The sequence below is a fragment of the Hypanus sabinus genome, chromosome X1, assembly GCF_030144855.1.
Source record: "Hypanus sabinus isolate sHypSab1 chromosome X1, sHypSab1.hap1, whole genome shotgun sequence".
Classification (NCBI taxonomy): Eukaryota; Metazoa; Chordata; class Chondrichthyes; order Myliobatiformes; family Dasyatidae; genus Hypanus; species Hypanus sabinus.
In genome coordinates this window covers 62,567,921-62,587,874 of record NC_082738.1, presented here as the reverse complement: position 1 = coordinate 62,587,874, position 19,954 = coordinate 62,567,921, and the positions used below count along the sequence as shown (strand labels likewise).

Genomic DNA, 19,954 nt, shown 5'->3' with positions numbered 1-19,954 from the left:
CTTTATAACTCTTGGGTAGAGTACTGGTGATGGCAGTTCTGTCACTGTATAACACTGGGGTGCAGTACTGGTGTCGACAGGTCTGTCACAGTATAACACGGTGGTATTGTACTGGTGACGACAGGTCTGTCACCGTATAACACTGGGTTACTGTACTTCTGACAACAGGTCTGTCAATGTATAACATGTGTGAATTGTGCTCGTGATGACAGATCTGTCACTGTATAACACTGGGTTACTGTACTGGTGACGGCATGTCTGTCACTGTATTACACTGGTGTACTGTACTGGTGACGGCATGTCTGTTACTGTATAACACTGGTGAACTGTACTGGAGACAACAGGTCTGTCATTGTAAAACACTGGGGTGCAGTACTGGTGATGACAGGTCTGTCACTGCATAACACTGGGGAACAGTACTGGTAACGACAGGTCTGTCACTATATAACACTGGGGTACAGTACTGGTGACGACAGGTCTGTCACTGTATAACACTGGTGAACTGTACTGGAGACAACAGGTCTGTCATTGTAAAACACTGGGTTACAGTACTGGTGAAGACAGGTCTGTCACTGTATAACACTGGGGTACAGTACTGGTGACGGCAGGTCTGTCACTGTATAACACGGGGGTACAGTACTGGTGACGACAGGTCTGTTACCGTAGAACTCGAGGGTACTGTACTGGTGACGGCAGGTCTGTCACTGTATAACACTGGTGCACTGTACTGGTGACGGCATGTCTGTTACTGTATAACACTGGGGTACTGCACTGGTGATGACATGTCTGTCACTGTATAACACTGGGGTACTGTACTGGTGAAGGCAGGTCTGTCACTGTATAACACTGGGGTACTGTACTGGACTAGTAGGGCTAGGTCTGTCACTGTATAACACTTGGGTACAGTACTGGTGATGGCAGTTCTGTCACTGTATAACACGGGTACAGTACGGGTGACAGCAGGTCTGTCACTGTATAACACTGGGGTACTGTACTGGACCAGTGGGGCTAGGTCTGTCACTGTATAGCACTGGGATACAGTACAGGTGATGGCAGGACTGTCACTGTATAACACGGGGGTACTGTACAGGTGACGACAGGTCTGTCACTGTATAACACGGGTGTACTGTACTGGTGATGACAGGTCTCTCACTGTATAGCACTGGGATACAGTACAGGTGACGGCAGGACTGTCACTGTATAACACGGGGGTACTGTACTGGTGACGACAGGTCTGTCACTGTATAACACGGGTGTACTGTACTGGTGATGACAGGTCTCTCACTGTATAGCACTGGGATACAGTACAGGTGACGGCAGGACTGTCACTGTATAACACGCGGGTACTGTACTGGACCAGTGGGGCTAGGTCTGTCACTGTATAACACTGGGGTACTGTACTTGTGATGGCATGTCGGTCACTGTATAACACTGGGGTACTGTACAGTTGACAACAGGTCTGTCACTGTGTAAATCTGGGGTAATGTTCTGGTCACGACAGGTCTGTCACTGTATAACACGGGGGTATTGTACTGGTGACGGCAGGTCTGTCACTGTATAACACGGGTGGACTGTACTGGTGATGACAGGTCTGTCACTGTATAACACTGGGGTACAGTACTGGTGACGGCAGGTCTGTTACCGTAGAACTCGAGGGTACTGTACTGGTGATGGCAGGTCTGTCACTGTATAACACTGGTGCACTGTACTGGTGACGGCATGTCTGTTACTGTATAACACTGGGGTACTGCATTGGTGACGTCATGTCTGTCACTGTATAACACTGGGGTACTGTACTGGTGAAGGCTGGTCTGTCACTGTATAACACTGGGGTACAGCACTGGTGACGGCATGTCTGTCACTGTATAACACTGGGGTACTGTACTGGACTAGTAGGGCTAGGTCTGTCACTGTATAACACTTGGGTACAGTACTGATGATGGCAGTTCTGTCACTGTATAACACGGGTACAGTACGGGTGACAGCAGGTCTGTCACTGTATAACACTGGGGTACTGTACTGGACCAGTGGGGCTAGGTCTGTCACTGTATAACACTGGGGTACAGTACTGGTGATGGCAGTTCTGTCACTGTATAACACGGGTACAGTACGGGTGACAGCAGGTCTGTCACTGTATAACACAGGGGTACTGTACTGGACCAGTGGGGCTAGGTCTGTCACTGTATAACACTGGGGTACAGTACTGGTGACGGCAGGTCTGTCACTGTATAACACTGGGGTACAGTACTGGTGATGGCATGTCGGTCACTGTATAACACTGGGGTACTGTACAGTTGACAACAGGTCTGTCACTGTGTAAATCTGGGGTAATGTTCTGGTCACGACAGGTCTGTCACTGTATAACACGGGGGTATTGTACTGGTGACAGCAGGTCTGTCACTGTATAACACTGGGGTACAGCACTGGTGACGGCATGTCTGTCACTGTATAACACTGGGGTACTGTACTGGACTAGTAGGGCTAGGTCTGTCACTGTATAACACTTGGGTACAGTACTGATGATGGCAGTTCTGTCACTGTATAACACGGGTACAGTACAGGTGACAGCAGGTCTGTCACTGTATAACACTGGGGTACTGTACTGGACCAGTGGGGCTAGGTCTGTCACTGTATAACACTGGGGTACAGTACTGGTGATGGCAGTTCTGTCACTGTATAACACGGGTACAGTACGGGTGACAGCAGGTCTGTCACTGTATAACACAGGGGTACTGTACTGGACCAGTGGGGCTAGGTCTGTCACTGTATAACACTGGGGTACAGTACTGGTGACGGCAGGTCTGTCACTGTATAACACTGGGGTACAGTACTGGTGATGGCATGTCGGTCACTGTATAACACGGGGGTACTGTACTGGTGACAACAGGTCTGTCACTGTGTAAATCTGGGGTAATGTTCTGGTCACGACAGGTCTGTCACTGTATAACACGGGGGTATTGTACTGGTGACAGCAGGTCTGTCACTGTATAACACTGGGGTACAGTACTGGTGACGGCAGGTCTGTCACTGTATAACACGGGTGTACTGTACTGGTGATGACATGTCTGTCACTGTATAACACTGGGGTACAGTACTGGTGACGGCAGGTCTGTCACTGTATAACACTGGGGTACTGTACTGGTGACAACAGGTCTGTCACTGTGTAAATCTGGGGTAATGTTCTGGTCAACGACAGGTCTGTCACTGTATAACACGGGGGTATTGTACTGGTGACAGCAGGTCTGTCACTGTATAACACTGGGGTACAGTACTGGTGACGGCAGGTCTGTCACTGTATAACACGGGTGTACTGTACTGGTGATGACATGTCTGTCACTGTATAACACGGGGGTACTGTACTGGTGATGACAGGTCTGTCACTGTATAACACGGGGGTATTGTACTGGTGACAGCAGGTCTGTCACTGTATAACACTGGGGTACAGCACTGGTGACGGCATGTCTGTCACTGTATAACACTGGGGTACTGTACTGGACTAGTAGGGCTAGGTCTGTCACTGTATAACACTTGGGTACAGTACTGATGATGGCAGTTCTGTCACTGTATAACACGGGTACAGTACAGGTGACAGCAGGTCTGTCACTGTATAACACTGGGGTACTGTACTGGACCAGTGGGGCTAGGTCTGTCACTGTATAACACTGGGGTACTGTACTGTGTGATGACAGGTCTGTCACTGTATAACACTGGGGTACAGTACTGGTGATGGCATGTCGGTCACTGTATAACACTGGGGTACTGTACAGTTGACAACAGGTCTGTCACTGTGTAAATCTGGGGTAATGTTCTGGTCACGACAGGTCTGTCACTGTATAACACGGGGGTATTGTACTGGTGACGGCAGGTCTGTCACTGTATAACACGGGTGTACTGTACTGGTGATGACAGGTCTGTCACTGTATAACACTGGGGTACAGTACTGGTGACGGCAGGTCTGTCACTGTATAACACGGGGGTACAGTACTGGTGACGACAGGTCTGTTACCGTAGAACTCGAGGGTACTGTACTGGTGATGGCAGGTCTGTCACTGTATAACACTGGTGCACTGTACTGGTGACGGCATGTCTGTTACTGTATAACACTGGGGTACTGCATTGGTGACGTCATGTCTGTCACTGTATAACACTGGGGTACAGCACTGGTGACGGCATGTCTGTCACTGTATAACACTGGGGTACTGTACTGGACTAGTAGGGCTAGGTCTGTCACTGTACAACACTTAGGTACAGTACTGGTGATGGCAGTTCTGTCACTGTATAACACGGGTACAGTACGGGTGACAGCAGGTCTGTCACTGTATAACACTGGGGTACTGTACTGGACCAGTGGGGCTAGGTCTGTCACTGTATAACACTGGGGTACAGTACTGGTGATGGCAGTTCTGTCACTGTATAACACGGGTACAGTACGGGTGACAGCAGGTCTGTCACTGTATAACACTGGGGTACTGTACTGGACCAGTGGGGCTAGGTCTGTCACTGTATAACACTGGGGTACAGTACTGGTGACGACAGGTCTGTCACTGTATAACACGGGTGTACTGTACTAGTGATGACAGGTCTCTCACTGTATAGCACTGGGATACAGTACAGGTGACGGCAGGACTGTCACTGTATAGCACGGGGGTACTGTACTGGACCAGTGGGGCTAGGTCTGTCACTGTATAACACTGGGGTACTGTACTGTGTGATGACAGGTCTGTCACTGTATAACACTGGGGTACAGTACTGGTGATGGCATGTCGGTCACTGTATAACACTGGGGTACTGTACAGTTGACAACAGGTCTGTCACTGTGTAAATCTGCGGTAATGTTCTGATCACGACAGGTCTGTCACTGTATAACACGGGGGTATTGTACTGGTGACGGCAGGTCTGTCACTGTATAACTGGGGTACAGTACTGGTGACGGCATGTCTGTCACTGTATAACACTGGTGTACTGTACTGGTGACGGCATGTCTGTCACTGTATAACACGGGGGTACTGTACTGGACCAGTGGGGCTAGGTCTGTCACTGTATAACACTGGGGTACTGTACTGGTGATGACAGGTCTGTCACTGTGTAAAACTGGGGTACAGTACTGGTGATGGCATGTCGGTCACTGTATAACACTGGGGTACTGTACAGTTGATGACAGGTCTGTCACTTTAAAACACTGGGGTAAAGTAATGGTGACGACAGGTCTGTCACTGTATAACACTGGGGTACTGTACTGGTGATGACAGGTCTGTCACTTTATAACACGGGGGTACAGTACTGGTGACGACAGGTCTGTAACTGCATAACACTGGGGTACAGTACTGGTGATGACAGGTCTGTCACTGGATAACACGGGCGTACAGTACTGGAGACAACAGGTCTGTCACTGTATAACACGGTGGTATTGTACTGGTGACGACAGGTCTGTAACTTTATAACACTGGGGTACTGTACTGGTGACGATAGGTCTGTCAGTGTATTACACTGGGGCACAGTACTGGTGACGACAGGTCTGTCACTGTATAACACGGGGTTATTGTACTGGTGACGACAGGTCTGTCACTGTACAACACTGCGGTACTGTACTGGACCAGTGGGGCTAGGTCTGTCACTGTATAACACGGTGGTACTGTACTGGTGACGACAGTTCTGTCACTGTATAACCCTAGGGTACTGTACTGGTGATGGCAGGTCTGTCACTGTATAACACTGGGGTACTGTACTGGTAACAACAGGTCAGTCACTGTAGAACACTGGGGTACAGTACTGGATACGACAGGTCTGTCACGGTATAACACTGGGGTACTGTACTGGTCACGACAGGTCTGTCACTGTATAACACGGTGGTATTGTACTGGTGACGACAGGTCTGTCACCGTATAACACTGGGTTACTGTACTTCTGACAACAGGTCTGTCAATGTATAACACGTGTGAATTGTGCTCATGATGACAGATCTGTCACTGTATAACACTGGTGTACTGTACTGGTGACGGCATGTCTGTTACTGTATAACACTGGGGTACTGTACTGGTGACGACATGTCTGTCACTGTATAACACTGGGGTACTGTACTGGTGAAGACAGGTCTGTCACTGTATAACACTGGGGTACTGTACTGGACTAGTGGGTCTAGGTCTGTCACTGTATAACACTGTGGTACTGTACTGGACTAGTGGGTCTAGGTCTGTCACTGTATAACACTTGGGTACAGTACTGGTGATTGCAGTTCTGTCACTGTATAACATTGGTACAGTACGGGTGACAGCAGCTCTGTCACTGTATAACACTGGGGTACTGTACTGGACCAGTGGGGCTAGGTCTGTCACTTTATAACTCTTGGGTAGAGTACTGGTGATGGCAGTTCTGTCACTGTATAACACTGGGGTGCAGTACTGGTGTCGACAGGTCTGTCACAGTATAACACGGTGGTATTGTACTGGTGACGACAGGTCTGTCACCGTATAACACTGGGTTACTGTACTTCTGACAACAGGTCTGTCAATGTATAACATGTGTGAATTGTGCTCGTGATGACAGATCTGTCACTGTATAACACTGGGTTACTGTACTGGTGACGGCATGTCTGTCACTGTATTACACTGGTGTACTGTACTGGTGACGGCATGTCTGTTACTGTATAACACTGGTGAACTGTACTGGAGACAACAGGTCTGTCATTGTAAAACACTGGGGTGCAGTACTGGTGATGACAGGTCTGTCACTGCATAACACTGGGGAACAGTACTGGTAACGACAGGTCTGTCACTATATAACACTGGGGTACAGTACTGGTGACGACAGGTCTGTCACTGTATAACACTGGTGAACTGTACTGGAGACAACAGGTCTGTCATTGTAAAACACTGGGTTACAGTACTGGTGAAGACAGGTCTGTCACTGTATAACACTGGGGTACAGTACTGGTGACGGCAGGTCTGTCACTGTATAACACGGGGGTACAGTACTGGTGACGACAGGTCTGTTACCGTAGAACTCGAGGGTACTGTACTGGTGACGGCAGGTCTGTCACTGTATAACACTGGTGCACTGTACTGGTGACGGCATGTCTGTTACTGTATAACACTGGGGTACTGCACTGGTGATGACATGTCTGTCACTGTATAACACTGGGGTACTGTACTGGTGAAGGCAGGTCTGTCACTGTATAACACTGGGGTACTGTACTGGACTAGTAGGGCTAGGTCTGTCACTGTATAACACTTGGGTACAGTACTGGTGATGGCAGTTCTGTCACTGTATAACACGGGTACAGTACGGGTGACAGCAGGTCTGTCACTGTATAACACTGGGGTACTGTACTGGACCAGTGGGGCTAGGTCTGTCACTGTATAGCACTGGGATACAGTACAGGTGATGGCAGGACTGTCACTGTATAACACGGGGGTACTGTACAGGTGACGACAGGTCTGTCACTGTATAACACGGGTGTACTGTACTGGTGATGACAGGTCTCTCACTGTATAGCACTGGGATACAGTACAGGTGACGGCAGGACTGTCACTGTATAACACGGGGGTACTGTACTGGTGACGACAGGTCTGTCACTGTATAACACGGGTGTACTGTACTGGTGATGACAGGTCTCTCACTGTATAGCACTGGGATACAGTACAGGTGACGGCAGGACTGTCACTGTATAACACGCGGGTACTGTACTGGACCAGTGGGGCTAGGTCTGTCACTGTATAACACTGGGGTACTGTACTGGTGATGGCATGTCGGTCACTGTATAACACTGGGGTACTGTACAGTTGACAACAGGTCTGTCACTGTGTAAATCTGGGGTAATGTTCTGGTCACGACAGGTCTGTCACTGTATAACACTGGGATATTGTACTGGTGACGACAGGTATGTCACTGTATAACACTGGGGTGCAGTACTGGTGACGGCAGGTCTGTCACTGTATAACACGGGGTTACTGTACTGGTGACAGCATGTCTGTCACTGTATAACACTGGGGTACTGTACTGTGTGATGACAGGTCTGTCACTGTATAACACTGGGGTACAGTACTGGTGATGGCATGTCGGTCACTGTATAACACTGGGGTACTGTACAGTTGACAACAGGTCTGTCACTGTGTAAATCTGGGGTAATGTTCTGGTCACGACAGGTCTGTCACTGTATAACACGGGGGTATTGTACTGGTGACGGCAGGTCTGTCACTGTATAACACGGGTGTACTGTACTGGTGATGACAGGTCTGTCACTGTATAACACTGGGGTACAGTACTGGTGACGGCAGGTCTGTCACTGTATAACACGGGGGTACAGTACTGGTGACGACAGGTCTGTTACCGTAGAACTCGAGGGTACTGTACTGGTGATGGCAGGTCTGTCACTGTATAACACTGGTGCACTGTACTGGTGACGGCATGTCTGTTACTGTATAACACTGGGGTACTGCATTGGTGACGTCATGTCTGTCACTGTATAACACTGGGGCACAGCACTGGTGACGGCATGTCTGTCACTGTATAACACTGGGGTACTGTACTGGACTAGTAGGGCTAGGTCTGTCACTGTACAACACTTAGGTACAGTACTGGTGATGGCAGTTCTGTCACTGTATAACACGGGTACAGTACGGGTGACAGCAGGTCTGTCACTGTATAACACTGGGGTACTGTACTGGACCAGTGGGGCTAGGTCTGTCACTGTATAACACTGGGGTACAGTACTGGTGATGGCAGTTCTGTCACTGTATAACACGGGTACAGTACGGGTGACAGCAGGTCTGTCACTGTATAACACTGGGGTACTGTACTGGACCAGTGGGGCTAGGTCTGTCACTGTATAACACTGGGGTACAGTACTGGTGACGGCAGGTCTGTCATTGTATAACACGGGGGTACAGTACTGGTGACGACAGGACTGTCACTGTATAACAAGGGGGTACTGTACTGGTGATGACAGGTCTCTCACTGTATAGCACTGGGATACAGTACAGGTGACGGCAGGTCTGTCACTGTATAACACGGGTGTACTGTACTGGTGATGACAGGTCTCTCACTGTATAGCACTGGGATACAGTACAGGTGACGGCAGGACTGTCACTGTATAGCACGGGGGTACTGTACTGGACCAGTGGGGCTAGGTCTGTCACTGTATAACACTGGGGTACTGTACTGTGTGATGACAGGTCTGTCACTGTATAACACTGGGGTACTGTACAGTTGACAACAGGTCTGTCACTGTGTAAATCTGGGGTAATGTTCTGGTCACGACAGGTCTGTCACTGTATAACTGGGGTACAGTACTGGTGACGGCAGGTCTCTCACTGTATAACACTGGGTTACTGTACTGGTGACGACATGTCTGTCACTGTATAACACTGGTGTACTGTACTGGTGACGGCATGTCTGTTACAGTATAACACTGGGGTACTGTACTGGTGATGACATGTCTGTCACTGTATAACACTGGGGTACTGTACTGGTGATGACAGGTCTGTCACTGTATAACACTGGGGTAGAGTACACGTGGCGGCAGGACTGTCACTGTATAACACTGGGGTAATGTACAGGACCAGTGGGGCTAGGTCTGTCTCTTTATGACTCTTGGGTACAGTACTGGTGACGACAGGAGTGTCGCTGTATAACATGGGGATACTGTACCGGTGACGACAGGTCTGTCACTGTACAACACTGCGGTACTGTACTGGACCAGTGGGGCTAGGTCTGTCACTGTATAACACGGGGGTACTGTACTGGTGACGACAGTTCTGTCACTGTATAACCCTAGGGTACTGTTCTGGTGATGGCAGGTCTGTCACTGTAGAACACTGCGGTACAGTACTGGTTACGACAGGTCTGTCACGGTATAACACCGGGGTACTGTACTGGTCACGACAGGTCTGTCACTGTATAACACGGTGGTATTGTACTGGTGACGACAGGTCTGTCACTGTATAACACTGGGTTACTGTTCTTCTGACGACAGGTCTGTCAATGTATAACACTGGTGTACTGTACTGGTGACGGCATGTCTGTTACTGTATAACACCGGTGTACTGTACTGGTGACGGCAGGTCTGTCACTGTATAACACGGGGGTACTGCACTGGTGATATGTCTGTCACTGTATAACACTGAGGTACTGTACTGGTGAAGGCAGGTCTGTCACTGTACAACACTGAGGTACAGTACTGGTGATGACCTGTCTGTCACTGTATAACACTGGGTACAGTACTGGTGACGACAGGAGTGTCGCTGTATAACATGGGGATACTGTACCGGTGACGACAGGTCTGTCACTGTACAACACTGCGGTACTGTACTGGAACAGTGGGGCTAGGTCTGTCACTGTATAACACGGGGGTACTGTACTGGTGACGACAGTTCTGTCACTGTATAACCCTAGGGTTCTGTACTGGTGATGGCAGGTCTGTCACTGTATAACACTGGGGTACAGTACTGGTTACGACAGGTCTGTCACCGTATAACTCTGGGTTACTGTACTGGTGACGACATGTCTGTCACTGTATAACACTGGTGTACTGTACTGGTGACGGCATGTCTGTTACTGTATAACACTGGGGTACTGTACTGGTGACGACATGTCTGTCACTGTATAACACTTGGGTAGAGTACTGGTGACGACAGGTGTGTCGCTGTATAACATGGGGATACTGTACCGGTGATGACAGGTCTGTCACTGTACAACACTGGGGTACTGTACTGGACCAGTGGGGCTAGGTCTGTCACTGTATAACACGGTGGTACTGTACTGGTGACGACAGTTCTGTCACTGTATAACCCTAGGGTACTGTACTGGTGATGACAGGTCTGTCACTGTACAACACTGCGGTACTGTACTGGACCAGTGGGGCTAGGTCTGTCACTGTATAACACGGGGGTACTGTACTGGTGACGACAATTCTGTCACTGTATAACCCTAGGGTACTGTACTGGTGATGGCAGGTCTGTCACTGTATAACACTGGGGTACTGTACTGGTCACGACCGGTCTGTCACTGTATAACACGGTGGTATTGTACTGGTGACGACAGGTCTGTCACCGTATAACTCTGGGTTACTGTTCTTCTGACGACAGGTCTGTCAATGTATAACACGTCTGAATTGTGCTGGTGAAGACAGGTCTGTCACCATATAACACTGGTATACTGTACTGGTGACGGCAGGTCTGTCACTGTATAACACGGGGGTACAGTACTGGTGACGACAGGTCTGTCACGGTATAACACGATGGTACTGTACTGGTGACGGCAGGTCTGTCACTGTATAACACGGGGGTACTGTACTGGACCAGTGGGGCTAGGTCTGTCACTGTATAACACTGGGGTACTGTACTGGTGATGACAGGTCTGTCACTGTATAACACTGGGGTACAGTACTGGTGATGGCATGTCTGTCACTGTATAACACTGGGGTACTGTACTGGTGACAACAGGTCAGACACTGTAGAACACTGGGGTACAGTACTGGTTACGACAGGTCTGTCACGGTATAACACCGGGGTACTGTACTGGTCACGACAGGTCTGTCACTGTATAACACGGTGGTATTGTACTGGTGACGACAGGTCTGTCACCGTATAACACTGGGTTACTGTACTTCTGACGACAGGTCTGTCAATGGATAACACGTGTGTATTGTGCTCATGATGACAGATCTGTCACTGTATAACACGGGGTTACTGTACTGGTGACAGCATGTCTGTCACTGTATAACACTGGGGTACTGTACTGGACCAGTGGGGCTAGGTCTGTCACTGTATGACACTTGGGTAGAGTACTGGTGATGGCAGTTCTGTCACTGTATAACACTGGGGTGCAGTACTGGTGACGACAGGTCTGTCACTGCATAATACTGGGGTACAGTACTTGTAACGAGAGGTCTGTCACTGTATAACACTGGGGTACAGTACTGGTGACGACAGGTCTGTCAGTGTATAACACTGGTGAACTGTACTGGTGACAACAGGTCTGTCATTGTAAAACACTGGGTTACAGTACTGGTGACGACAGGTCTGTCACTGTATAACACTGGGGTACAGTACTGGTGACGGCAGGTCTGTCACTGTATAACACGGGGGTACAGTACTCGTGACGACAGGTCTGTCACTGTATAACACGGGGGTACTGTACTGGTGATGACAGGTCTGTCACTGTATAACACGGGGTTACTGTACTGGTGACGGCATGTCTGTCACTGTATAACACATGGGTACTGTACTGGTGACGGCAGGTCTGTCACTGTATAACACGGGGGTACAGTACTCGTGACGACAGGTCTGTCACTGTATAGCACGGGGGTACTGTACTGGTCACGACATGTCTGTCACTGTATAACACGGGGGTACAGTACTGGTGACGTCCGGTGTGTCACTGTATAACACGGGGGTACTGTACTGGTGACGGCAGGTCTGTCACTGTATAACACTGGGTTACTGTACTTCTGACGACAGGTCTGTCACTGTATAACACTGGGTTACTGTACTGGTGACGGCATGTCTGTCACTGTATAACACTGGGGTACTGTACTGTTTTATGACCTTAGTGTCGTTGTCAGTCCATTTTTATGACTTATTTTGTTGAGCTCTAATCTGTTCCCAATCAGACCTATTGTTTTTTTTTCTGTTAGTTTTATGTAATGCTCTGTTTCATATTTTTACTGTTATGCTGTGTGTATTTCTTTGAATTTATTCTTTGATTAAATTCTTTGAATTTAACACTCTCTTTAGTTTCTTTCTTGTGCACTGTCACTGAAATAGATTACTTCTGTTGCCCTTTCAGCTGTTCAGTTCTTTTTTTTCTTGCAGCTATTTGGGCCGGCTGTCTAAACTGAAACTTAGCAATGTGTACAGTCCAATTTTACAAGTCAATGACAGTGAAGAGAGGAGTCAAAATGAGAGTGACAGAGATGACGGAGTGTGTGAAATGTGTACTTCCAGGTAAGGATCTAGGGGCTTGAATTTCCACAGAGGGGGGAGTGGGGTGGGGATTTCCCTCTGTTATTCATCATGACCTGGGAATTTACTCTAGAGAATTTCCATAAATGACATCAACTCATTGTGGCAGAGTGGCGAGACTGTTGGTATCATTTAATCGCAGGTGAAATTCTCCAATACTGAAATGGGCCACACATAATATTAATGAGAACATATTTTTGAACACTTTTTATGTAGATGATGCAGTTCACACTGCTTTACAATGGGATAAGGTGCAAACATGAAAATAAAATAAAAAAATAAATATAAACATGAAAATAAAAGACATAAAATTGTTTGTTAAAAGCAAGGTTAAATAGTTTTTGAACTGGCGCTTATTAGTGTCAACTGAGTCTGAATCCCTTATAGCTTTAGGTATTGAACTCCACAGTTTAGGAGTGTAGTTCAAAAAAGCTGATCTGATGATTTGAGAGGGATTGTTTTAATTCGAGAGACTGCCAGAAGAAGACCTGAGAGTTCGAGCAGGATTATGAAATGAAAACGAATCTGTGATGTACTTTGGTCCCAGACCAGTGAGAGCTTTAAAAACAAGTAAGGAAACTTTAAAATCAATTCTGAAAGATATAGGAAGTCAATGCAGAGTAGCTATGATGAGAGTAATATGTTCCCTCATCCTGAGATTGATACCAAAACTGTGCAAAGCTTGATCTGGTCTATTATTGTCACATGCATTGGACTGCAGTGAAAAACGTCATGTATACTGTTTTTATAGATCAAATCATTACACAGTGCATTGAGATAGAACAATGTAAAACAATAACAATACAAAATAAGGTGTACCAGTTACAAAGAAGAGAGTATAAAAATTAAAGATTAGCTTTATTTGTCACATGCACAATGAAACATTGAAACATACAGTGATATGTGTCATTTTGCTCAATGATTAACAATTGTTTTTGGGGTAGCCCGCCTGTGTTGCCACACTTCCTGTTATTAACATAGAATGCCCACAACTCACTAACCCTAGTCCATACATCTTTGGAATGTGGCAGGAAACCTGAACATCTGGAGGAAACCCACATGGTCACGGGGAGAACGTACAAACTTATTACAGACAGCAGGGAGAATTGAACCCTACACTAAAGTTGCAAATCATAACAAGGCAGTTTGTGAGATTAAGAATCCATCTTATCATACAAGAGGTCTATTCAAAAGTCTGATAACAGTAGGATAGAAGCTCTCCTTGAAACTGGTGGTTTGTACTTTCTGACTTTTGTATCTTCTACCCATGGGTGCGGGGAGAAGAAAGAATATCTTTGATTATGTTGGCTTTACTGAGGCAATGAGAAGGGTAGACAGAGCATCATCTTTGTATGCATGCACTATCCTTGGGTAGGTGCTGGCAGGGTGTAATGGGAAGGGAATAGAAGCCCAAATGATGGAAGATTTGGAGGCAAGTGAAATGCTTGGTTGGCTAGTGTGGTACAAGATGTGGAATTAATAGTATTGGAGGGCCAGAGGGCAGGGATCCAGCTGTCCAGGACAGGCGTTTTGGGAAGGTGGGTGTATGCTGAGTGCAGAAAAGATGAAACATGGATTTGGTTGGTGGAAAAATTGAGATTTGGGAAGTTTGGGTTTGGAAACTGGTCCATTAAAGAATTAGGGCTCAGAGGCTGGGGGTGGATGAGGGCTCTCAGAAAATAGTGGGCATAGGATTGGAAGAAGGGAAAATTCTGATGCCATATCTGTTGATCAGAAGCCTTCCACAGCAAATGTAAAGTGTACCATTGAGTGGCACTTACTAATAAACTGCATTGATACCTAGTTATGGTTTCACTAGGCTCCTGAACTGATCTCAGGCCTTGATCTGAAATGGGCCAAAGAGCTGAATTGTAAGATGATGTGAGAATGACTGACCTTGATGTCATTGCAGTATTTGACCAACTGTGGGATCAAAGGGTCCTGGTAAAATCATAGCTAATAGACATAAAATGGAAAATACTTCCAGTGGTTAGAGTCATATATTACAAGAAGAAAGATACCTGTAATGTCAGAGATCCATCATCCCTGGAGATTACTGCATGAGTTCCTTGGGGCAGTGCCCTAGGCTCAACAATCTTCGTTTGCTTCATCAAAGACTTTCCTTCCACCAGAAAATTAGAAGTAGCAATGTTCACCGATGGTTGCACTATGCTCAATCCCATTTGCAATTCCTTAGCAAATTAGAGATGATGTGATTAGAAACCTTGATGGGTTTGGTTAGGATCTACTACTGGAGTATCTGAGGCTGGAATCGAGACATGGTATAAACCTGGAATGAGAACTGAGCAAAAACAAAACGCTAGATGATATCTCTAGTTAGGCTTATGATTAAGCACCAAACCTCAGATCAGGTGCTCTTTAAATACTCAATTCTTGGTGTCCAAAACATGATTGCCAATAGGTGGGATGGACCTGAACCCTTAAAGAGGCCATGCCAGATAGCCATATTCCAAAGAGTTAGAGCGTTTAAACCCCAGAAGTTGGTGCGGTTGGGTGCGTGTTGTAACAAGACACCATGTCTTTTGGTTGAGCAAACTAGGGTTTTTCTCTTTGGAATGAAGGAGGATGAAGGGTGACTTGATAGAGATGATAACCAGATGATAACAGACATAGATAGAGTGGACAGCAAGAGGGCATAATTTTAAGGTGATTTTAAAGTGAACACTGGCATACCTTAGGGGTGTGTGCTTAGCCCACTGCTCTACTCTTTCTATACCCACAACTGTGTGGCTAGACACAGCTCAAAGACCATCTATAAATTTGCTGATGATACAACCACTGTTGGTAGAATCTCAAAAGGAGTGAGATGCACCAGCTAGTTAAGTGGTGTCACAGAAACAACCTTGAACTCAATGTCAATAAGACCAAAGAGCTGATTCTGGACTTCAGGAAGGGTAAGATGAGGGAGCGTGAACCAATCCTCATAGAGGGATCAGGAATGGAGAGAGTGAGCAATTTGAAGTTCCTGGGTATCAAGATCTCTGAGGATCTAACCTGGTCCCAACATATTGATGCACCTATGAAGAAGGTAAGACAGCAGCTACTGTATAGTTCATTAGGAATTTGAAGATATTTAGTTTGTCACCTAAACCACTTGAAAACTTCTATAGATGTACCGTGGACAGCATTCTGAAAGGCTGCATCACTGGTTGGTATAGTGGGGCTACTGCACAGGACCGAAAGAAGCTACAGAAAATTGTAAAATTAGTCAGCTCCATCTTGGGTACTAGCCTCTGTAGTATCCAAAACATCTTCAAGGAGTGATGCCGTAGAAAGGCGACATCCATTATTAAGAACCCCAACACCCCCCCATCACCCAGGACATGCCCTTTTTTCATTGTAACTGTCAGGAAGGAGATACAGAAGCCTGAAGACACACACTCAATGATTCAGAAACAGCTTCTTCCCCTTTGCCACCCGATTCCTAAATGGACATTGAACCCACGAACACTGCCTCACTTTTAAAAGAAAACAGTATTAATTCCGCTTTTGCACTTTTAATTTATTCAATATATATCTAAGTACTTAGTGGAATTGATTTACTTTATATTATTTTTTCTTTCTATACTATCATGTATTGCATTGAACTGCTGCTGCTAAGTTAACAAATTTCATGACACATGCCGGTGATAATAAACCTGATTCTGATTGGATGGAAGTATGAGGGAGATATTAGAGATAGTTTTTTTACACAGAGAATGTTGGGTGCATGGAATGCCCTGCCAAGGGTGGTGGTAGAGGCAAATACATTAGGAACATTAAAGAGACTCTTATATATTCAGATGGATAAATGGAAAATAGAGGGCTAAGTGGCATGGAAGGGTTTGATTTATCTTAGAGTAGGTTAAATGGTTGGCACACCATTGTGAGCTGAAGGGCCTGTACTGTGCTGTACTGTACTATGCTCTATGTAAACGAAGCAGTTCAAGACTGCAAGCACCGAGATCTGGACAACATTAGGCTAGGGATGATAAATAGCAATATCAGCTGTTCAGTAGAAGTACAAGGCATTGACTACTTCCAGGGGGGATATTGTGTGTGTAGGCCTCCGTTAGTCTCAATAGACCATGGATATGTGCCTTGGAAAGTTTCCAGGGCATAAGCCTGGGCAAGGTTTTTTTTTAATTGAAGACCGCCAGTTGCCCAAGCTGCAAGTCTCCCCTCTCCATGCCTCCGATATTGTCCAAGGGAAGGGTACTAGGACCCATACAGCTTGGTACCGGTGTCGTCGCAGAGCAATATGTGGTTAAGTGCATTGCTCAAGGACACACAGCCAAGGCTCGAACTAGTGACCTTCAGATCACTAGACAAACGCCTTAACCATTTGGCCAAGTGCCAACGCGGATATTACCATCTCATCATTGAATCTCCATCATTATATTGACCAGAAGCTCATCTCACCAGCCAGATAAATATTTGTCTTTGCAGAGAAGGTCAGAGGGTGGATATTGTGCAGTCAGTTACTCAGTGCCTCATACGCCGAGGTCTTCCCAGCCAATAAAATGCACAAGTCAGAAATTCAGTGGGACTTGGCAAAAAAAAAAGACTCTGCAATCAATATCTGTGGCCCTCAAGTCCTGAGATCTGTAAAATCTTACAGTGCAATTCTCTGGCAATTTAGAGTCATGGAGTGAAGTAGTTACCCTTCAGGTTCCCCTTAAATATTTTACCTTACACCCTTAATCTATGGCCTCTAGTTCTAGTCTCACCCACCCTTGGTGGAAAAGGCCAGTTTGCATTAATCCTCTCCATACCCCTCATAATTTTGTGTATCTCTATTAAATCTCTCCTCATCCTCCTTTGCTCCTGGGAATAAAATACTAACCTATTCAACCTTTCCCTAAAATTCAGATCCTCAAGTCCCAGCAATATCCTTATACATTTTCTCTGTACGATTTCATTCTTATTGATAGGTGGCCACAATACTCCAAATTAGGCCCCACCAATGTCTTATACAACTTCAGCATAATATCCAATTTACAGGTGATGCCACATTCAAGGAATTATGGATCTGTATTCCTAGATCACTGTTTTATCACACTCCTCAGTGCCCTGTTGTTCACTGTGTAAGTCACACCATGGTTTGTGCTCACAAGCTACAAAACCTCAAACTTGTCTGCTCAGAGGAATTCTCCTCACCCAAGTACTAAATGCCTGATTCATCGTGAGATTCTTCACTTGGCACAGTGGCACACTGGTAGGGCTGCTGTAGTGACCTGGGTTCACTCCTGACCTCAGGTTCTTGCTGATCTGTCTATCCTTGGTCATTTCCATTGCTGTGGAAGAGGCAAAACAGAAATTGGAAGGACATCACATATTCTGCTTGGGTAGTTTACATCCCAAAAATATGAGTTGAATTTTCCAAATTTCAGGCAACCTACACCTCCTGTGTTCTCCTTCCATGTATAGTCATCTCTCCACATAGGTTTTGTTCACCGTTCCTGAACTCTCCCCCACCTTGTTCCAATGGTCCATCAGCCCCTATATCCATCTATTTCCTCCTATTACCTTCCATCCCCCATTCTCCCAGAAACCCCCACCCAGTCCATTTGGCCATCATTCCTTTGGTACACCTAAGCCTCTATTCCCCCCTCTCCTCATCCCCAGCCCATCATCCCCTTTTTCATCTTTCCTGTTTCTCCATCAGCCTTGATCCAACACATCATCAGCTGTGCTACTGTGCTGCCTACAAAAGATTGATCCAGGGACCTCTTGATCTGCAGTCAAAATCTCTACTGCTGAGCAACACCCCCATTAATACAGCATTTTTGTCTAGTCAGCAGCTGAACTTCTGGTCTGCTCAGGAATGGAATTCTACAGACTGTGAGAAGATTTACAAGTGGATTGCAACCTCTCCCATTCAATGGTAAGCTTTCTTTTCTTCCTTTCTTACCAGAAACCTTTTTGCTATCGTTACCAGAGTTAAAGAGACAGCTTTTATGGCCCATCCATGGTTTCCTGGAGAAGGCGATGGTGAGCTGTTTGTTTGAACAAGCTTGTCCTTCTGATGAAGGTGCTTCAAAAATGGTGCTAGACCCAGGCATGGTGAAGAAACCATAATATATTCCCAATCAGATTGGAGCGGAAACCAATTAGTGTTGTTCTTATTGTCTATAGCCCTGGCCTTTCTTGGGGGTGGTGATTGTGAGTTTGGGAGGTTCTCTCAAAGATACTTGGAAAAATTCTTTAATAATCCAGGACCTTATTAGACTAACAATGCGAAATACAAGGTTTTCTTTTTTTTTCTCTCCACTGCTACTTTCCTAATTTTCAACAGTGATAGCCTCTTTTTTCCATCCGATGACAGCCTCCAGCTGAAACTTAAGTTTCTGATGCCTACAAAATGCTGGAGAATCTCTGCAGGTTAGGCAGCATCTGTGGAAAGTAATTTACTGTCGACATTTCAGGCCAAGACTTTTCCTCAGTACGTTGGGGGATTGAGTTCACGAAGGAAAGGAAGCCTTGAGTCCTACTGAAGGATCTCAGTCCAAAATATCAAATGTCAATTCATTTCCATAGATGCTATCTGACCTGCTGAGTTCCTCCAGCATTTTGTGTGTGTTACTTTGGATTTCCAGTAATTACAGAATTTCTTGTGTTGGACTACATCCATTTTGTGATTACTAACTGAGGACATCCCAGAGAAGCATGGGAAGTAAGTATAGACTGCATGTGTTAACCACTTTTCTTTGGACCTGCAGTTATGGTGCTGTGGCTAAGACATAGTCATACAGCATATAAACATATCCTTCAGCCCAACTGGTACATACAGACCAAGATCCCCATCCAAGATAGTCCCATTTGCCTGTATTTGACCCATATTCCTCTCAATCTTCTTTTCCATTGTTGAAGAAAGTCAACTTTAGAGACCAGACTTCAAGTAGTGACAGTTTTATTCAGCATGATATCATGGAGAGCTTGCAGAAATGTGCAAAGCTTTAAGTTACAGAAAAATATCGATATATATTTATACT

At 46.2% G+C, this 19,954-nt stretch overlaps 1 protein-coding gene across 1 annotated transcript in view; it reads left to right on the top strand.

Moving 5' to 3' along the window:
* The window catches only part of LOC132384962 (alpha-2,8-sialyltransferase 8F-like), a 102,898-nt gene that overhangs the window by 20,097 nt on the left and 62,847 nt on the right, over positions 1–19,954 (top strand). Inside the window, exons 2-3 of the mRNA XM_059956654.1 lie at positions 12,810–12,941; positions 18,757–18,846. Coding sequence (XP_059812637.1) covers positions 12,810–12,941; positions 18,757–18,846 — 222 coding nt within the window. The remainder of the gene's footprint in view (positions 1–12,809; positions 12,942–18,756; positions 18,847–19,954) is intronic.